Source organism: Hibiscus syriacus, unplaced genomic scaffold (genome assembly GCF_006381635.1).
Source record: "Hibiscus syriacus cultivar Baekdansim isolate YM2019G1 unplaced genomic scaffold, ASM638163v2 tig00110356_pilon, whole genome shotgun sequence".
NCBI lineage: Eukaryota > Viridiplantae > Streptophyta > Magnoliopsida > Malvales > Malvaceae > Hibiscus > Hibiscus syriacus.
Genome location: NW_024062700.1, coordinates 1,157,348 through 1,177,731, shown reverse-complemented (window position 1 = coordinate 1,177,731; position 20,384 = coordinate 1,157,348). Strand labels below are relative to the sequence as shown.

The window sequence follows — 20,384 nt, the reverse complement described above, 5'->3', positions numbered from 1 at the left end:
GGTCTTGCCTTGGCGGTTCCTTCCTTGCTTTACAACATAGCACCCCTGGTTTGATTCCCTCCAATGCAAACTTCCTTTAATTTGTTTTCTTATAATTATAGGGTGACACGTGTCATCCTATGATTGGATGAAAACAAAATTTAATGAATTAAATAAATTATAGATAAATTGAACCATCCAATTAGAGATTAACAAGTGTTGCATTTTAATAGAAGATTAAATCTATTGAATTTAATTAAAATTAGGATTAAATTCTTGCTTATTGAAGAATCAAAAGAATGACAAAAGTTGAAAGACTTTTTTTTTTCATATACGATGTATTCAAATTCTATTTTCCTTCCATTTTCCATTCTTTTCAATTACTAATAATACTTAACCATTACCTTTGACTTTTCTGGTGTTTCAAGAAAGACCAAATGTTATAACACATGATGCATTTCTTATCGACAATTGGTCAATTGATGCTGTAGCTCAAACGGTAGAGCGCTCGCCGAGAGGTTCATGGTTCGATCCCTTGCTTCTCCATCTTCGTTTTCCTTTTTTGGTTTCCTCCACACAGAACATGGCTGATGGCGCCACTAAAAACATCAGGTACTGATGGTTAAATATGCTTGAAGATTTTATTCACCAGCCGTTGATAAGTAGCTCCGATATCCTTCCACAAATCAATTTATGTTGCGGAGAAAAAAATGTTGACATACCGTACACCTTTAAATACTTACAGATTGTATGCCCTTTATCGACTGAGTTTGAACGTATCTAACTTCATTCTATATATCCATTGTATCGGTATATGCAATTCTGCGTTCATTCGAAACTTCTATTGGAGACCCTGAACTTGTACTTCCCTTCTTACCTCTAGAACAACGATAGCTACCGGAACCGGAGACCTGATCCGAGCCATTACATTTTATAGATCTCTCGATGTCATCTATACGAGCAACCAGCGGAATCGGCCGTTCAGGGATTGAGGGAACAGAAACGTCTGTTTCCAACATTTTCACAACCTGGTCCATAGATGGCCTGCATTGTAACTCTGGATGAGAACAAAGAACAGCTATCAACACATATTTCTCCAGAAATTCTGCCGGCCTCAACTCCGGCATGTGGGCTTCAATAACGTCCAAAGCTTTATCCTTCTTCACCAACGACCACGCCCAATCAGCCACAACAGTAGGGTGGTTCTCATCACTCACGGTCAGCGCTTTTTTTCCACTCAACAGCTCAAGAAGTGTTACACCAAAACTATACACATCGCTCCTATCAGTCAATTGGCCATACAGTGCATACTCAGGTGCAACATATCCCATTTTTCCAGCTACCCTGGTAGTCAAATGTGTCATCCCTTCCGGCGTAAACTTGGCAAGTCCAAAATCCGCGACCTTGGCCTCAAACATGTCGTCCAAAAGTATATTACTCGCTTTGATATCCCTATGAATGATTGCCGGTTGTGCCCCGTAATGCAAATAAGCCAGCCCCCTAGCTGTCCCTAACGCAATCTTCCGACGAATAGGCCAACTAAGTCTTGCTTTCTTCGGACCAAAGAGATGATCATTTAAACTCCCGTTCTTCATTAAATCACACACGATTATCCTCTGATGACCGTCTGATGGTGTCATAGCAGTACAATATCCTCTTAAAGCAACGAGATTCACATGCCTAACACTTGCGATAACCTCTACTTCGTGCTTGAAATCCGCATCCCCGACGGCGGAACAGTTCTTGAACCTCTTGAAAGCAACCGCAGAGCCATCAGATAAGTAGCCTCTGTAGTCTGTACACATTCCCGTAGCATCCCGTACCTATGATGTTATTTACGGAGAAATTCCTCGTAACTTCCTTAATCTCGTCCAAGGTAAACTTAACCAAATTAGTATTTTCAAGATTCTGAATTCGATCCCTCCTTTTCTTCTTTGAATCTCGATATTTTCTATAGAGAAACCAAAACCCAAGAATGAAAACAGCTAAACCAAACCCAACCCCGATTATTACACCTTTTTGCTTACCCTCACCATTGCTGCTATCACTTAACTCGATCGAGAATAAACAAATGGCCGTACCTTTAGTTGTTGGTCCAAAATGATTAGCAACAGCTGCTGCATAAATAAAAGGGTAGGCCGTGCAGTCGGACACGTTGGCAATCGAATCGTTCGACCTGTACAAAGCTTGTAAACTGGCCAAGCTTCTAGTACATGAAGCACAAGCGGGACCACCCAAGGACTGGTTACAGCTTAAAGCCACGTCGTTTAAGGTGATGGTCGGGACAGAAGCTTTGAATTCGGACCTTGTGGTTAAGTCCAAGCAGCCCTGGGAGATCCAAGCAGTTTGGAAACCGAATGAGGAACGGAGGTTGAAGTTTGGGAGGAGAGATTGATAAGATTGCCAACAGGAGTCGGAGGAGTTTAAGGGAGGAACGAATGAACCGATGCGTTTAAGGTATTCGGAGAGAACGAGGCGGATGCCCTGGAGGAGGAAGTTGCAGACTCCGGGGGTGTTGAATTGGGGCCTGTTGGAAAGGACGGGGCGGAGGATGGTGAAGTTCAAGGGACATGGTAAGGTGCCGTTTTGAGGAAAGCAAAATGGTAAGAAAGTTAAGATTACGAAGAAGAGAAGATAGGGAGAGGACATTTACGATGAAGTTTTGTGTCTGGGTATAAGCACAGCCTGAGAAACGTAAAACAAGTGGCGGAAAAAGACTCTCAGAGACAGCGGGGGAGCGGCCGAAAACAAAGCAGGCAAATTCGTGGAAGGCTGAGTGGTGTTTTAAATCTGTTCATTTGTCAATAAGACAATAACGTTGTGGGTGGATTGGTTCTCCACGTTTCGGGTCCAATTTGGATGCCTAAAGCTTTGTTTTCTCCTTTTATTTTTCACTTCTTAAAATCCAACTGGGTTGTCCTTTTAACTGTAACACACACAAATCTGTAGATAAAACATATTAATGCCAACTAATTTCAACCACTTGAGAGACATTTTTTTGCTGGATATTGGTGTTTTGGCATGGCCAAACATCATCTGACATCCTCATCCTGGTGAAAATGAAGTCTCCATGAGACCGTCACTTGGCTCACTCACCGAAAGTTCACGAGGAGGTAAGATAAGTTAATGCGATTGAATTTTAACCAATCAATTAATCCATGTACGCTTTCGTATCTAATATAATCTCATGATATCATGATATGATATATGATACCAACTACTTTAAAAGTTATTAAATTTAACAGTTAATATTGGATGAATTAATAAAATTTTAAAATATACATTTCAATTAGATTAATAGATTTAAAATTTATTTGATTTTTTCAATAATTTGATAACTTTTATCATTAATTGGTTAACTTGCAATTTATTGGAAGTTAAATTATTTTCTGCAGGGACAAATCTACTGAACTTCAAAATCAAAAGAACACGAGTGGTATCTTACCCCAAATATCACAATCATTAGAACAAAATAGGTGGGGGTAATAATGGAAACTAATGAGAAGTTCATATAAGCACAAACAAATATTTTAAGCCGAGCCAACAAAATAATTGGGGGTAGTAATGGAAGTTCATATAAAGCACAAACAAGTAATTTAAGCCAAGTCATCAAACGATTGATTAATCATAATAAAAAACAATTTGTGTCGGATGCTTACTCTTATTGGTTCAGTACAACAGATGGTGGCGTCACCTAGAAAATGATGAACCAATCTTTGTAGTTGAAAGTGGTTCATCTTTCATCAATCACCAAAAAGTGTATACTTGTCTTCCTTAAAATCTTTAATCATTGGAAATATGTAAGAAGTATGTAATAATGAATTTGAAAAGTTACATCTTTAACGAAATACTGGTTGACATGAGACTTCGGGTTCTAGGACAATCTTCTTTAACTAAACTCCTCCCTTCAAAGATAAATGTTAAGGAGTATGAAGAAGATACTCAAGTCCGATTGGTTGTGAGGTTAAATATGGAGATATTTGATATACTCAATTTACAAACTTATGAAGCAATTCAAAAGGCCATCAATGTTGAACAACATAAGAGCTAAATCTGGATGGGTCAAGGTATATCACAACTCTTCTTTCGAGTTTTCTATAAAAGCTACTTTGTTCAACGCCGTTGCTCGACTCAAGGCGGTGGTTCAGTTCAATACCATGACCCGAAACGCAGCTCGTTCAATGGCCAAGACAACGACTCTTTCTTGCGTTCATTTTCAAAGTCTTTCTTTACTTGTTCCATTTCCCCACCATCCAAACCTAAACCTACAATTTTTAACATTCAAACTTAAGCGCTCATTCAGATGACTTCATAACATATAAACTTCTTTTTTATATATAAAAGCACACAACCCAGAAATTAGCGTCTTCTTCTTCTACTTCGTCTTCTTTCGTCATTTTTCTGGACAAACAAACAAACCCTTCTTAAATCTCAAAGCTTTTCCAGGGGGGAAAAGGCCCAGAGTTAGTGACTCCCACATGGACAGGTTAGTGAAAGCAGATGTGAAAGAAGTCGAATTAGTGTTCATTAAAGGTCAAAAGAGCTCCACATCTTTCACTTTAACAAATCTTATGCACACCATGTCCGTTGCCGTTTCTTTATCCACGAAAACCCCATCTTTCTTCTCTTTCAACAAGCCTTTCACCATAATCCCTCCCCTTTCATCTTCATCCTACACCATCCTCTCCCAGCCGTCTGATCAACCTCCTTTGACCAACCCTCCCGATGCCATCACCGTCAAAACCACCATGGTTCCTCTGGGGAAAGTCAATCACGACGATATCTGCCACCGGTTCTCCAAGCCCGGACCCCACATATTCAAGGACGCTACTTTGCCGATCTCCTTTCTGGGTCCCCATGTGATCGAGCATCTCATTTCAAGCAATACCCAAATTTCAGATACGGATCTCTACTTGAACAGAGCAATCTCCGGGTGTTTCGGGAATCAAATCACGGCGTTGCTCCAATCCGCTGCCGTTTCAGGGAAAGCCGATCTGGTCCGTACGTTGATCGATCATGGTGGAGATGTGAATCATAAGGACTCTAATGGAAGGTCCTTGATCTCCTTAGCTGTTGAAGCTGGGAATCTTGATGTTCTCAATGTATTGATTTCCTCTGGTTGTGAAATTGATAACACGGTTGACCATGTTTTCCACTACGCAGCGGCAATAAACAGAGTAGATTTGATGGATGCTTTGTTTCGAGCTTATAAGAACTCGATTTCTATCGATTCGGTCGATTTTCACGCCAGAACTCCGATCCACATATCTTCAATCCACGGCTGCACCCAAGTGATTCGATTTTGTTTATCAGTAGGTGCCAGCCCTGAAGCTTTGGACGTCGACAAATGCACCCCTCTTCATTTAGCTGCCAATGGAGGTCATTTAGACGCCGTGGAATGCTTGTTAGAGGCATCAAATTACTCCAAATACGCATTAAACAAACAAGGGAAGACCGCCTTCACTCTCGCCGTCGAAAACGACCGATCGAATGTGTATGGTTCATTGCATTTAGGGGATGCTTTGAGCCGTGCGGCAAGGATTGGGGACGTGAATGGGATAAAGAGTTGCATAGACGAAGGGGCGAACGTGAATGGGAAGGACCAAAATGGGTGGACGCCTTTACATAGGGCGGCATTCAAAGGTAAATTGGAGAGTGTTCGGGCTTTGCTTGGCTACGGTGGTGAGGTTAACGTTGTCGATGATAACGGGTACACTCCGTTGCATTGTGCGGTGGAGGCAGGGCATGTTCAGGTTGCGTTGTTGTTGATCGGTCATGGAGCGAAAGCTAATTTGAAGAGTATGAAAGGTACGAGTATGGGAGTTGGTTCGAAGTCTGATTGTTGTAAGAATCATTGTTGTTATCGTGGTTGTATTGTTCAGCCTTTGTGTAACGAGGAGAAGGAACGGGCTTGATTGATGAATTTGCCTGTTAGTTGTGAAAATGTGCAGAGTCTGTAAAGTTGTATGATATGTGATTAGCCGACGGCATTACCTGCTTCAACTGAATTAAAGCTGTTACTTCAATAGGTAACACTAAGATTCGTTACTTCAATCTTACACGAATCAAATAATCTCAATGGTTACAAAAAATAATTATTATCTTTAAAGATTCTAAATTTAAGGACCGATAACTGTTAAAGTATTTGAGCGTTTATTATCAAATAATTAAAAGTTTATTTAAGCGTTTATTGTCAAATAATTAAAAGATTTTAGAACAAATAATAAACTTATAATCCTAAACATTACTTCAAACTTAAAATATAAATAAAATGATCGGGAAGGAATAAACTAATATAATATTAATATATAAGTTTTATGAACTAAAATTGTACTTATAACATACAACATCAGTATGTCACCATTCTTTTTAAGCGTGTACAAATTCTAATATCGGAACTTATTCGAAAATTTGGATATCCAATCCAATTCAAAAAACATATATTCGAACCAAATATAAATTTTAATTTGAGAAAAAAAATAATTTTATATTTTGTGATTTAATGTAACTTATTTGATATCTCTACTATTTTTTATAGACATCTAATTACGCACGTACAATAAATAACTAAATATATTAATTTTTATTGAGTTAGAACTTCAATAAGTTAGTGAACTACTTATTTATTAGGCTAAATTGTTGGAAGCGTTGATGGACACCGAGTATACTTTATAATTCAAACTCTTATTGATTCGAATAAAATACGATACAATAACGTTACCTCAACACTACGACACTAACTGCAACTAATTTATAAACTCAAACTCAAGCTTTACTAAGTTCTCCCAATCTTATTCTCGTTTTTCTTACTTCACTCACTTGCACATACACATATCTAAACCTAAGCTATAACACACATATTTATAAGGGTTTATAATCGACTCATTTGCTCCAACTCTTTTCGCCTTACAATTCTTCACGTGGTCATTATCCTCCTCGAAGCAACACTTTGCTTGCCTTGGTGAATTTACTTGTTGCAACAATTATTTTATGCATTGCCACGTTAAGTGCTTGTAATTTTAAGTTGCAAAATATGCTTATGCTGCTGCCACATGTTTCATCTTTCCATTGCCACATGTTGATTGGTCTTTAATTATATTATGGTTTACCGACCTTCAATATCTTCTCAAACACTCCTATTGCCAAGTGTTACCGACATCCATACTAAAATCAAGTTCGAATTCTAACACTCTTCAAACTTAATTTTTTTTCATCCCAAGCTTTTCTTTGAATCGATTGAATATATCTACTTTCAATGACTTCATAAAAATATCTACTAGTTGATCTTCAGTACTGCAGTAGACTAATTCTACATTTTTATTCTTCATTTAATCTCATATAAAATGATACTTTGTATCAATGTGATTGCTTCGACTATGAGAGAGCGGATTCATCGCAAGAGAGATTCTTGACTTGTTGTCAGCGTAAATCGTGGTCGGTTCTTCTTGTGCCACTTTTAACTCGTTCAAAATATTCTTTAACAATATTGCTTGGCAAGTGCACGCTGCTGCAGTTATATATTCGACTTCACATGTCGAGAGCGCTACCGTTGTTTCTTATTTGATGACCATGAAAATGTTGTAGAGTTGATATGAAATAGATATCCAAAAGTACTCTTTCGATCATCTAAGTCTCCCCCATAATCACTATCAGAATAAAAATCCAACTTCGAATTTTCTGAATGTGTGTAAAATAAACCATGATCAATTGTGCTTTTGACATATTAAAATTCTCTTAGTTGCAATCCAATGATCTTGTTTCAGATCTCCATGAATCTACTTACCATTCCCACAACATATGTAATATTTGGTCGTGTGATAGTCAGATACCTTAAACTTGCAATAAGACTTCTAAACAAGGTTGGATTCATCGAATCCCTTATTGAATTTACACTTAATTTCATGCTTGGTTCTGCAAGAGTGAATATTGACTTGCAATATTCAATTCTGACTATGCTCAAAATGTGCTCAGTTTATTTTTTTTTTTGTGAAATAAATATTTCATCTTGCATTTGCTTAATTTCGACTCCAAGGAAGTATGACATTTCATCAATATATGTCATTTTAAATTCTTTAGTCATAACTTTCTTGAAATCATTAAACATACATGGATTGTTACCAGTGAAAATCATGTCGTCCACATATAAGCACACGATCATGATATCATCATCTTCATTTTTCTTCGTATATAAGGCATGTTTGTATGGACTCTTCATAAACCCATTTCTCTAGAAGTATTTGTCTATTCTCGTGTTCCACTCTCTTGGAATTTGCTTTAATCCGTACAAGGCTTTCTTAAATCGATAAACTTTATCTTTATGCCATTTTTTAGAGTATCCAAGTGATTGCTTTTAACTATTGCTGTCTATAATCAGTGAAAGAATATTACAATTTCTGGTCACTTTCAATCTTCATGCACTTGACTTCTCCTGACTCGATGTCGATGGTAAAGAGACAATCTCGTGTCATGTTGACTTCGACAACTAATGCTCATTTATTTTTGATGGCAAGTATCATTTTTCTGAAAGCTGACCAAGGCTGATGATGTTGTTTTCCAAATGTGGTATATAATACACATCTGCATAAATAATATATAAAATCTAAAAGCTTAATATTTTTGAATTTTCAAATAATCAAAAAGCTTAATAGTTTTGTCAGGTCAATGATCACACTTTATAATAAATGATAAAAATAAAAATAATATTAAATGTGATTTAAAAATAAATAAATAAATAGATAATCAAACATGTAATTTATCTAAAAAATATATTAGATGCCATTTGTATAGCACAAATTACCGAATGACAATATTAAAAAGAATTTGAAATTATTTACTTATAAAAAGGATTAATTTAATAAACACAATAAATGTTCACTTCCCGCTTAGTTTTAAGATACTGTTTCCCCTAACTTCAAAAATCCCACAAAGAAAAAAACCTCACCTTTCCACGTTAACAATCCAATTGAAATCGGCGCCAACAAAACTCACTTTGGCGATCCGCGTGAAACCAGATCAACCAATCAAAATGCGCTGTCTCCCTTCTATATTAATCCCTAAGCCCTGAGACAAATCCCGCCACCTCCCTACAAAGCATACTGCTCTCTCGTTCTAGTTTCTCTTCGTAGAAGATTCTAAAATCTGCAATCATGAGCTCTGCAGCCATATCATCCAAGGGAGGCCGAGTCCGAGGCAAGTCAGTTTCCAAAGCCGTTTCTAGGTCCAGTAAAGCTGGTCTCCAGTTCCCCGTCGGCCGCATCGCTCGTTTCCTCAAGAAAGGACGCTACGCCGAGCGCGTTGGATCTGGCTCCCCCGTTTATCTTTCGGCTGTTCTCGAATATCTCGCCGCTGAGGTTGGTGAAATTGAGATTTCTTAATATTTTCCGTGAAATTTCTATAATTTTAGACGAGGGATTTAATTGACTGTGTAACCTTTCAGGTTTTGGAATTGGCTGGAAATGCTGCGAGAGACAACAAGAAGAATAGGATTATTCCAAGGCATATTCAATTGGCTGTGAGGAACGACGAAGAATTGAGCAGGCTGATGGGAGGTGTGACTATTGCAAATGGCGGTGTTTTGCCTAATATCAATCAGACTCTACTGCCAAAGAAGGTTGGGAAAGGAAAAGGCCAGATCGGCTCTATTTCTCAGGAATTTTAGGGAATTCTTTTTGGTTTTGTAGATAGCATGTACTGGAATTTGAGGTATGCACTTGCTAATGTATTTCAGAGTAATGAAATTTTAGAATTGCATCTTGTTCTAAATATTGGGTTATGTACTTGCATGGCTTCTATTATGCCAATGATTTACAAGCCATCATAATATATGGATCCCTAATCATCTGCAAAATCTAAAAACAGAATATCTCATGAATGTGTTTTCCATATGCTTTTCAATGAAGAACTGTCGCTTATCTTCACAACTTTCTGTTTCGGTTTTGTTTGCTTCCGTCTCTTTCTACTGCCATTTTCTTTAGCATGCTCATTTTCTTTTCCTATATCAACTTTCACAATGTGGTGATCCGAGGTCCCTTTCGAGCTCAATACCGAATATGAGCCCAGAACAAACTTATATGGCGAATCTGGGGATGCCAGAATGTAATCAACCCGAGTCCCATACTTGCATGTCCCCTGCACACCTGCAGCACACAAAAATCAAAAAGGGAATACGTTATTTATTTACTTTGTCCTTTGGCAATCACGACGACCAGCTCACATTCCCCTGCAAAGTCCTTGGCATCAGTGTATTGTTTAGTCTTCAGATACTTCATAACTTCAACCTTTGGTGTTGGTTTCCCCATTCCTCGTAGTACTGTTAAGATGCAAAGTTCATTTACGGAAATGTTAACTTTCAAAAGTGGGTGATAAAAGATGAGGTTGAGGGAATGCCCCACCCCCCATGGCCATAAATGTTACTTTAACAATATCTGTCAACCTCTCTGTAGAATAATCAGTTCCCTCCAAGGAATTGAGGCCTCCAGCTAAGATGTGTGGACCATCATTGGACTGAATTATTGCACTGATCTGCTTCATGCGCCAGTTCTCATCCAGATGGTCGAGGTGTGTGAAGTGGAATCCGATTTCGCCTGTCTGGGGCACATCAATGGTTGCCTTTAGCACATTCCTGTCGTCAATTATCAAACTGGACTTTCATGAACTCATTTCAGGGCAGACATAGTCAGGTATACGTCTTACGTAACTTTGATATATACTTTCAAATTCATGATTTCGTTTTCCACTGAAACAAACAAAAGCTAAAGTTGGAAATGTTTGTAGCACTGTATCTTTTATCTTTCCCACTTTTGAGTAATGCTAACAACCATCATTCACTATTTGATCTTTTGTAAGGATCCATCATTTTTCCACGAGAAAGAAAACAAAGCTTCAAACTGTGTGTTTGGTCAAATGCATTTTTCAACACTAGCTTCACCCACAAAGACTTAAAGATCTATACATTGCACCAGTTGCTCGTATTTACGTCATTTCGACTCTTTATTTTTCTCAAAATATCCGTGTCTAACACATTCGAACAGTATACGAAACTCAAGGCAAAGGAACATTCAGATACATATAAAAAATATTGAAATTTTTTAACTTGTTCGTATGCGACACTACTGAAGCACGAGCAGCAAAGGCTCATATTGAAGAAAGATTTAGTATTCCCCAAAAACTTCCAATCATGCAATGTTTAGAAGATAGCTATGAAGTTGAGAAAAGGTAACAATTTTGGGAAGGAAACAATGAGGTAGTTTTCTTATAATTTTGCAACTTTTTCTTTTGGATGCATTAGGGAAATTATAGACATATGTATATATTATGCATGATGGGAAGATCAGAAAATTTAGATTAATGAATTACACATTCAAGAAATGGGTGCAAGTTCTTATGCTGTCAACCGCGTACAGCTGTTATGACATATAATTGTTTGATACTTGAACCGGCAGAGTTCAAGGAACCATGTATAAACTAAAATTTGTGGGCCTTTTGGCCAAAAAAAAATTGATTTAGAATGTCAAACATGGATATACTCGAATTAGAGGTGTTTGAATATGTGTATGAACAAGATGAAGCATGGTTAATAAAATGTTAAAGACTCACCTGAAATCTGTGTCATCGAAGATTTTCTGCACTTTCCACCGCTTAATCGGCCACTTGGAGAGCACGGCGTTGCCGTACTCCGGCGCCCAACTCTCGGTAAACACGTAGTTCATCCCCAAAGCAATGGCTAAATCAGACAAAGGCATCATTGCTTTCTCTTCCTCTGCCTACACATCTTGCAGAGCTAATATATCAGCATCCAACTCTTTCAACACTTCAAACACTGTTTTACTACTTGTATAACTCCCACCACAACCATCAACCCAATTCCCCGAAAAACTCATCGTTGATCTCAGCCGAGTTGTTCCCATGCTCGAACAGCCCTCCTTTTCATGCTCCGAAAAGCTCAATTGTCGACTACGCAACAGTGAAATCTCGTTATCCGGTAAATTGATCGACACCCTTAGCTTCGATTTCACGAATTTTTGTTGCTTCGAGAGATTCCCCTTTTCCTTCATGGAAGGCCGGTGCAAGGGAGATTGCTTTAGTATGCTCTTCGGCCGATCAGATTTAGTGATACCTTCGTTTTCATAGTCGAAACTCGAAGATTTCCTTGCTCTAGGCATTGCAGGGGCCATAGAAAACATGGCAGCATTAAAAGTCGCCACACGAATAGGCTTCACGGAGTTTAGACTGCTCAATTCTCCGTCTTGGTGAGCTTTCGAAGGGCCGTTGACGATAGCATCGTCTATATTATCACGATGACGGTCGGTTTTTGGTTTAGCATACACTTTAATGACGATTTTGGACTTTAAACGGCACCGGAGCGGCCATCGGAGCGGCCATCGGAGGTGAGTAAAGAGGCGTTTGATTCTTTTGTTAAGGACTTTGAGCATAGTGGAGAAATGGGTGTTGTACAAAATAGGATCTAAAGCTCTTGATGATTGCATGAGAAACTTGAAAGCAAAAAAAGTTGCAGATGCAGAGCTATTTTTCAGAGTTGGAAATTCTGTTTAGGAGCAAGAACTGCAAAGGGTTGAATCAATTAAGATTCCAAAAACTAAATTTTCAAGTAGTTTACTGGATCAAAGGGTTATCAAAATGCAATCTTTTTTGGAGAATGAAAATTTTGTGGGGACTCAAGATAATGGAAAGAGCCAACAAGTCCAACTAATATGTACTTAATTATTGATATATTCAAAGTCTTTTAAGTGAGATTCTTATCCTGCTTGCAAAATCCCATGCAGTTTTTCAAGTGAAATGATAGATCAACACTAGCCAAGGCAAATGCTTTCTATACATAGTAATTTTTGTAATTTTATATATATTTTTTAAAAAAATTAATATATTTTTCTAAATTTTTTAAGTTTTGAATTAAACGTGATAAAAACACATATTACGAATGATTTGAGAAAAAGATCCCCTTTCATCTTCTTCTGAAAACACATATTCACATTTTCTTTATTGCAAGAATGAGATGGATCAAAAGAAGATGAAATGGGGAGACTCGTACATAAGCACTCACATCAATTAAATTATTGAATCAAGTATGAATAAAAACTCGAATTGAGTATTTTTTATTGTTTGAATTTGGATATGGATATAGTAGAAGACTTGATTGTGACAAGCAAATGTTGGCGATTAAGGATTCTTAAAAACGACAATGTCGAGAGAGATTACATGGTTCAATAGTGTGAGAAAAGCAGTTTGCAAGAGAAATGATTTTTGAAGGGGGGGAGAGAGAAAGAGAGAATGGTTAGGGTTTCTAAAGGCTAAGGTTTGAGTTTGAAGATATGAAATATCAAAATGATATTCTAGTAATAGTTAAAGAGCCAAAATAAATATTAATATCTTTATTAATATGCTACATCATTAATTTAATGGGTATTAATGGTTGAGTGATTATTTCATTACGAATCAATAATATTCGTGATAATAATGTAACTTTTCAAACTTCAGTGGTTAGAAAAGAATTTTATTTAAATATTTGTGACCATTAATATAGTTTACCCTTCGAATAAATCTCATGCTTTTACCTGAAGCTTTAAAATGTTGTATAGTTTAATCATTCAGTGAATTAATTATAATATATATAACATGATCTGTTTTAGTTCATTTATATAGATGTTAACTAACTTTTAATTCGATTATTATTATCATTATACAACATACAAGAGGATAAGGGTTTGAGTAAAGGGTGTAAATGAAACAAGCTTGAATGAATACGGTTATGTTCGTGTTCGTTTGTTTATTTTTTAATGTGTTCATGCTCAGTTTGTGTTCATTTAAATTTTTAGTATCATGTTCGTATTTATTTATTTATTTATTTTTGAAGATGTTTATGTTTGTTTATTTATTGTTCATGAACATGTTCGTATTCATTTATTTATTTTTGAAGGTATTCATGTTCGTTTATTTATTGTTCATGAACATGTTCGCTTAATGCTCATGAGCATGTTCGTTTATATGTTCACAAAAGTGTTCATTCATATATTCATGAACATTTTCATTTAGCGTTCACAAACATATTCATTTAGTGTTCAATTAATGTTTTTCTAGTGTTCGAGCGTTCGTTTATGTTTAAAATTATAGTTTAAATTTCAATTTTTATCATGTATTCAATTTAGTCACTACCATGACTCGTATTTAAAATGTAAAAAAAGGAAAGGGAATCTGGGTAAAAAAGCTTGTTCATGAACATAAATAAATGAGCTCATAAACAAGCTTGTTCATGAATATAAACGAATCGAACGCACCTCTGTTCGTGTCCGTTCGTTTATTAAATGAACATAAAAAATTTTGTTCATACTCGTTTATTTAGCTTAATAAACAATATAAACGAATGTTATACGAATAGTTTACCGAACACTCTAATCATTTATATTCCTAGTTTGAGTTGAGGATGGATCCCAAGGGAGAAGGCAAGGTTCTTGGCTTATTTTCTTAATCTTCTCTTACAAATTATAAATTCAGTTTAGTCCATTTAATTATAAATTTTTAAACTTGATCCCAACAATTTATATTTTTATTTCAACTCCCAACTAAAGATTCCTAACTTCACCTTTAATTAGAATCTTTCTACTTATAGACGAGTCTATATATATATAGTCCTCTAGGAATCCCCAAATTGAAACTAACATCCAATGATAGTTTAAGAAGAAAATGGTCATAAATGTCGCATCAAATATATACTAAAATTTTGTAAAATTATAAATACCCTTTCTATCTTTGGACTACAAAATATCTTTTATAGCCATAGAATTAAAAATTGAAAATATCTGCACAAATTAATTTATCTTAGTGATTGAATGAATCATTGTTATTTTTAGATGTCTCATGTTTAAACACCAGCAATTATAATATGGTGATTGAGTGTTCATTGTCAAATGATTTAGAGTAAGGGTGTTCAAAACCGGATACTCACATTTTCGAGTGCTCGAAGTACCAGGTACTCGGGCTATTCAGGTACTAAATATTCAGCCCATGAGCCGGCCCGTAATATTAGGGTACCTGCAAGTTGGGTACCCGCATAATCAAGGTACCCGCTAGGGTACCCGTGTTCTTTTTCTTTTCAAATTCTGCACTATACTGAATTGTAACTTCATATCCAAATATACTGCTCCGGTGTTGTTATTTCACATTTGTCAAGTATGTGCATAGGCATTATGATTTAGATTCAGAAAACAAGTGTATTAAATAATGTGCATTTCATCAAAGCGAATAACAATGCCTGAAACAATGCTCACCTGATTGAATCTCGTTATAGATTATTTCGACTCATTTCATTAAATGTTTTTGTTAGTAAGAAAGTGGGTAATAATATCAAACACTTTGAGCAAGATGGAATGCTTGTCTGCTTGAACAGGATGCAATATTTAAGAAATTCAAAAAGCGAAATGAGTTATATTGGTTTGGGTCTCACGCTAAAGCCCGCTTGATGAGTGATGGTGAGGGAAGATGAGATGGAAGCACCGAACCGATGAAGAATGCTCGTCCTCCGGTCGCTTGAGGTTCGATTAGGCCTCATAAGTGATGACTCGTGACTTGAGATTGAGGCTCGTGGGATTATGGATTGAAAGTTTATAGTTTGAGGTTAAAAAATGAGAAACGGGATAGAAAGTTGAGAGTTGAGACCGAGTGTTTTAATAAAATATATAAAAATTATATTAAAGGGTATCGGGTCAGTGAGTATCCAGTTAAGTGACATATTGTGACCTGAGCCCGACCCGAAAACCATGTAAAAGTAGTGGGTCGAGTATCCAACCAGAAAAATCGAGTATTTTTATTATAAATACCCAATATTTTTTAACCGGGTCGGCCGGTCGATTATCGAGTCATCCGAGTTGGATATTTTTTAATACCCCTGATTAAAAGTATTTAAAATAAATATTATCTTATAATAACTTTTTAATAAAAAAAATAAAAAATACCTCTTTGCAAGATTGATATATTCCACGACATATAGCATATTCACACCATCGCAAAACTGCTCAAATAATGCTGTTTGGGATATTGTTTTCCCAAAATAATCCACTTCCCATCTTATTTCCTCATCTAGTGTGTTTTCTACAGCACAAGGCTAAAGTCTCCAGGAAATCTCGGTCAGTAAGACTCCAAGATTTCTCGGCGTCTTCAGGCCAACCAGGAAGACTTCAGGATTTATCGATTTCTCGGCGTTTCAGGCCAACCAGGAAGACTTCAGGATTTATCGATTTTTCGGCATCTTCAAGCAATCTTCAGGCAACTCAGAAGACCTTGAGAAATCATGGCGTCTTCATTTTTATTTCAATCTGAACCAAAGCAGCAAAATTTGCTGCATGGGGTGGAAAGCAACGCTGCATGCATACATGAGTTGGGTTCTTTTTTTTCTTCTTTTACTCCAAAAGTGACCGTTCTGACAGCCCGTGAATGGTCTCCATTCCGGACATTATCACAAAGTAACAAGGGCGTTTAGGCTTTACTAATAGAATATATATATGGCTTTTCTTGCTAGTTTAGTAAAATCAAGCTTTTCATTTTGTTTTGATAGGAGTAGGTGCTTGCTGGGGCAGGGCACTCTTCATTCTTCATTCGAAACTAATGAATTTCGGATCGGGGGTTTCTGCCTTGTTATCAGAAAGAGTTGGGTAAAGCAAACTCCTTCCTTGGACGAGCACGGGGCTTAGTCAAGTAGAACCGGGTTGCGCTGCTTGAAGCTCCGATCGAAAACAAATCAGTGGGGTCATGCCGGTACGACTGAATATGCGTTAGAAAGGTGAATCCCTCCCCTACGACACCAAATGAAGCTTTGTTAGCTGAGACTTTAGTTCTGGTTGGAATGTATCTTGCTTTCCTTCTCATGTTGGTATATTTACTTCTAAAGTTTTCCCCACTTTGAAACTTGTGTTGTTTGCTTCATTTACTATGTTCTACTTTTTTTGGGTTTGTCCAAAAAAAACATTATATTTGTTTGTTTTTAAGGTTATGATGCTTATAGTGTGTTCTTCCACAACACTTTTACTGAATTTGCTGGTTGACTTGACCCTCTATTTGTCTCCATTGAAAGTTTTTGAGATACAAAAGTGTTAGAATTGTTTCTGTTATGAATTTGTACATTGGTTGTTAAGGGCAAGTTTTGTTTTCAAGTATTGAAACTATGTAGACCACCTGTTGGGGTCTTAAGTTTTCCTCCTATTTTTAGAATAGGCATTTGTGTAAGACTTCAACTTGTTTGCACTTTTTCTTTTTCTTTTAATTGATTTCATTACGTTTTATTGCTTCTCAATGATCGAAGCTTTTACTTACATGAATTGGTGGTTTTTTCCCATGTAAGTTTAGTTTAAGCTTTGTACGATATTTAACATGTTCTTGCTACTAGAAAATAATATACCTTCTATTGTATTGTTGTCTGCAATTGAACAATTCCATATTCTTTAATGTCCACTGATGGACATTGCTGCTTGTGGGCCCTATAAATTTTGATTTTTAGTTAGATTCAACATAATATAATGTAATACTTCTATACCTCTTCTAATTCTAATGGTTTTCTTAATTTTTTTTCTTTTAATCATTGCTTTATTATATTTTGCCTACTGTTTCTTTTTATTCACACTGGAAAATGGAGCACTTCAGTCCATACAAATGTTATAATCCTACTATTTGTTTTTTCCGTCCATGATTTCCAAAGTAGATACTTGAGTGAAGGAGCTGAGACAGTCAATTGATCGTCTTAAGGCTAAAAGTAAGAAGTTGGAAGTCGTACGATGATGGAGAAATTATGTCGTGTGTGTCGCAACGTGTCTGAGAGGGTTGTCAATTATTGGTGTGTTGTTACACCATTGATCCATTTCGCTTGTATTGAGTTCCAATTTCTGATAAAGTGTTGAGGCAGTTCGGCTTCCACCAACCTATTCTGCAAATTCCAGAGAATCATGACGCTCTCCACAGATTAGATGGACGGGGTAGACACGATGATGATTGTTGGGCTGTGAGGCATGTCAACCATATCAATCTTTGGAACAACAGGGCTTCATACTTGCCAACACTCACTCCCATACAAGCGGATGACTTTGACTTCCAGAATTAAGATTACCTGAATTATTATTGGGACCATGGAAAGCCGTTATTGACAACGAACAGAGAAAGACGACAATTTATACAGTATAAGAAAAAAATTGGTAAAGCCGAGAAACCAAGATAGAGTGAGAGTGGGAGTTCATCTCACCATGGAGTAGAACAAGCGGCAATAGATACTATCCCACCAAAATCTTTTAGCGGTACAGGATCATTTCATCAAGTGTTTGGTGATTCTGGTGTTACGGCCTACACTCAACTTATTCCTCATCAATCACCCATGTTCTCTCCCGTGTTTGGAGCAACATATAATTTTGATCAGATGACATCTATGATGTCAAATATGCGTATTTGTCATCAGGTGGGATAGCAGATTGGTGGTGGGCATGTATTTACAAAAGTGTTGTACAAAAGTGCATTTTAAAATTTAATTGTTTATATTTACTATCAAAAATGAGTTTGAAAATATAAAATGTTCATTATAGACATTAGGTTTAGAATGACATCCTGAAGTACATAAAGCAAAAAAGAGAGATAATTTTGACACTTATTTTTCAGTTAAGCCTAAAATACAATACTATCAGGCAACTCAATATAAGATCCAGATAAGTTGAATGCTTTCATTTCCTTGCAGAAAAGTACTACATGATCAATGACCTATATGGTAACACCAACTAATGATATTAAAGCTCATATTATAGACAAAAAAGACTTCTAAGCAACAATAACAGAGCATGTTAACTACTATGCGTATGATGCAGCACCATGCGAAACGTTTAAAACTTAACTTGATGTGTGTTAATGTCTGGCTTTTAGAATGGAGACCATTCACGTGGCCTGTCAGAACGATCACTTTTGGGGTAAAAGATGAAAAAAAGAACCCAACGCATGCATGCATGCAACACTGCTTTCCACGTCATGCAACAGATTTTGCTGCTTTAGTTCAGAATGAAATAAAGATGAAAACGCCATGATTTCCCAAGGTCTTCGGAGTTGCCTGAAGATGCCGAGAAACCGAGAAATCTTTCTGTTGGCCTGAAGACGTTGAGATTTTCTGGAGACTTTAACCTTATACTATAGAAAACACTTTAGATGGGGAAATAATATGGGAAGTGGATTATTCTGGAATACAAATACCCCAAACCACATTATTTGGGCAATTTTGCCTTCACGCCATAGTGGTAACGCCATATCAGCATAATTTGGATTTTCCTAATGACCATATATATATATATATATATATATATATAAAGTAAAAAATAAGAAGATATTTATTAAAAAAAATAATAAGTTAATTTCAATTATTTATTTTCTTTCATTCAAGAATTCTAAATATGTGTAAAATAAAAGAATTTTATATTGTGTAAATAGATTCTAAATATATATATATATTATGAATATCAATCAGTATAATAAAGAAAATGATAAAAGAAATAATGTCAGAATAAACATAAAACGTAAAAATAGTTTTCAGGAATCAACATGGTGTTGTTTTTTAAGATACTACGATGTTTATAGGGATTTAAATTATTGTTCTAGGTCGTATTGTATTTATCGCGATTGCATACATGATAGATGTTATTGTAATCATGATGAATATTACAGTTTTAATTTTTTTGAAGGTATTGATTCATTTTAAAAGAAAAATTAGAATAGTAAAATTATAATGAGTTGGTCGCTAACCTTTAAATTATTATTGTGATCCATCGTTATTGTGTGATTCTCTTTCTCATTGTTATTTTTCGCAATAACGATATAATACGCCGTTAACCCGTCATTGCCATTATATAGCGGTCACTATTCTACCCGGTCAATAATCAATGGGTAAACGAGTCAGTCAGACGGGTTAAGTCAATGAGTAAATAGATCGATCAATTGGGTCAGGTAAACGTGTAAACAAGTCGGGTCATCCTTGTTCAAAATGGGATTGAAAGGTTTGGGTCATGGGTCGAAGAAACAGATCGGGTGCAACATGGGTTGGGTTCTTGCGGTTTACCTTCGGCAATAATGTTTTAGGCTCTATTGGACATTTAGGCCTCAGGCAGACTAAACAGAACTGGCCCAACTCAATAGACATAGAGCTTGGGTCGATTGGAAAACAACCCAAATGACAGGTGGTGACTACAAGCAGACTAGTTCCAAAGGTAAACGGATACTGGCCTAATAGGTTGGGTTCGAGTCAGATCAAAACCAAACAAATTCAGTCACAACAAAAATAAACCCATCAAGTTTAGGGAGACCTTTCAAATGAGGATCAATTTATAATTATTTGTAAATGTTAAAGGTTAAGATATAAAAAATATAACTAAAATAATATA

At 36.3% G+C, this 20,384-nt stretch overlaps 2 protein-coding genes and 2 pseudogenes across 2 annotated transcripts; 2 read left to right on the top strand and 2 right to left on the bottom strand.

The window, feature by feature from the left end:
• Window positions 1-408: 408 nt before the first annotated feature.
• Window positions 409-2,671, bottom strand: LOC120121029 (annotated as a pseudogene).
• Window positions 2,672-4,361: 1,690 nt separating this feature from the next.
• Window positions 4,362-5,909, top strand: LOC120121028 (protein VAPYRIN-LIKE-like). The gene has a single exon (XM_039140505.1). The coding sequence runs from the start codon at window positions 4,458-4,460 to the stop codon at window positions 5,892-5,894; it is 1,437 nt and encodes a 478-aa protein (XP_038996436.1). The 5' UTR covers window positions 4,362-4,457; the 3' UTR covers window positions 5,895-5,909.
• A 3,154-nt stretch (window positions 5,910-9,063) lies between these two features.
• Window positions 9,064-9,721, top strand: LOC120121023 (histone H2AX-like). The gene is made up of 2 exons (XM_039140503.1): window positions 9,064-9,329; window positions 9,416-9,721. The coding sequence occupies exons 1-2, from the start codon at window positions 9,126-9,128 to the stop codon at window positions 9,635-9,637; spliced, it is 426 nt and encodes a 141-aa protein (XP_038996434.1). The 5' UTR covers window positions 9,064-9,125; the 3' UTR covers window positions 9,638-9,721.
• Window positions 9,722-9,762: 41 nt separating this feature from the next.
• Window positions 9,763-12,555, bottom strand: LOC120121026 (annotated as a pseudogene).
• Window positions 12,556-20,384: the final 7,829 nt, after the last annotated feature.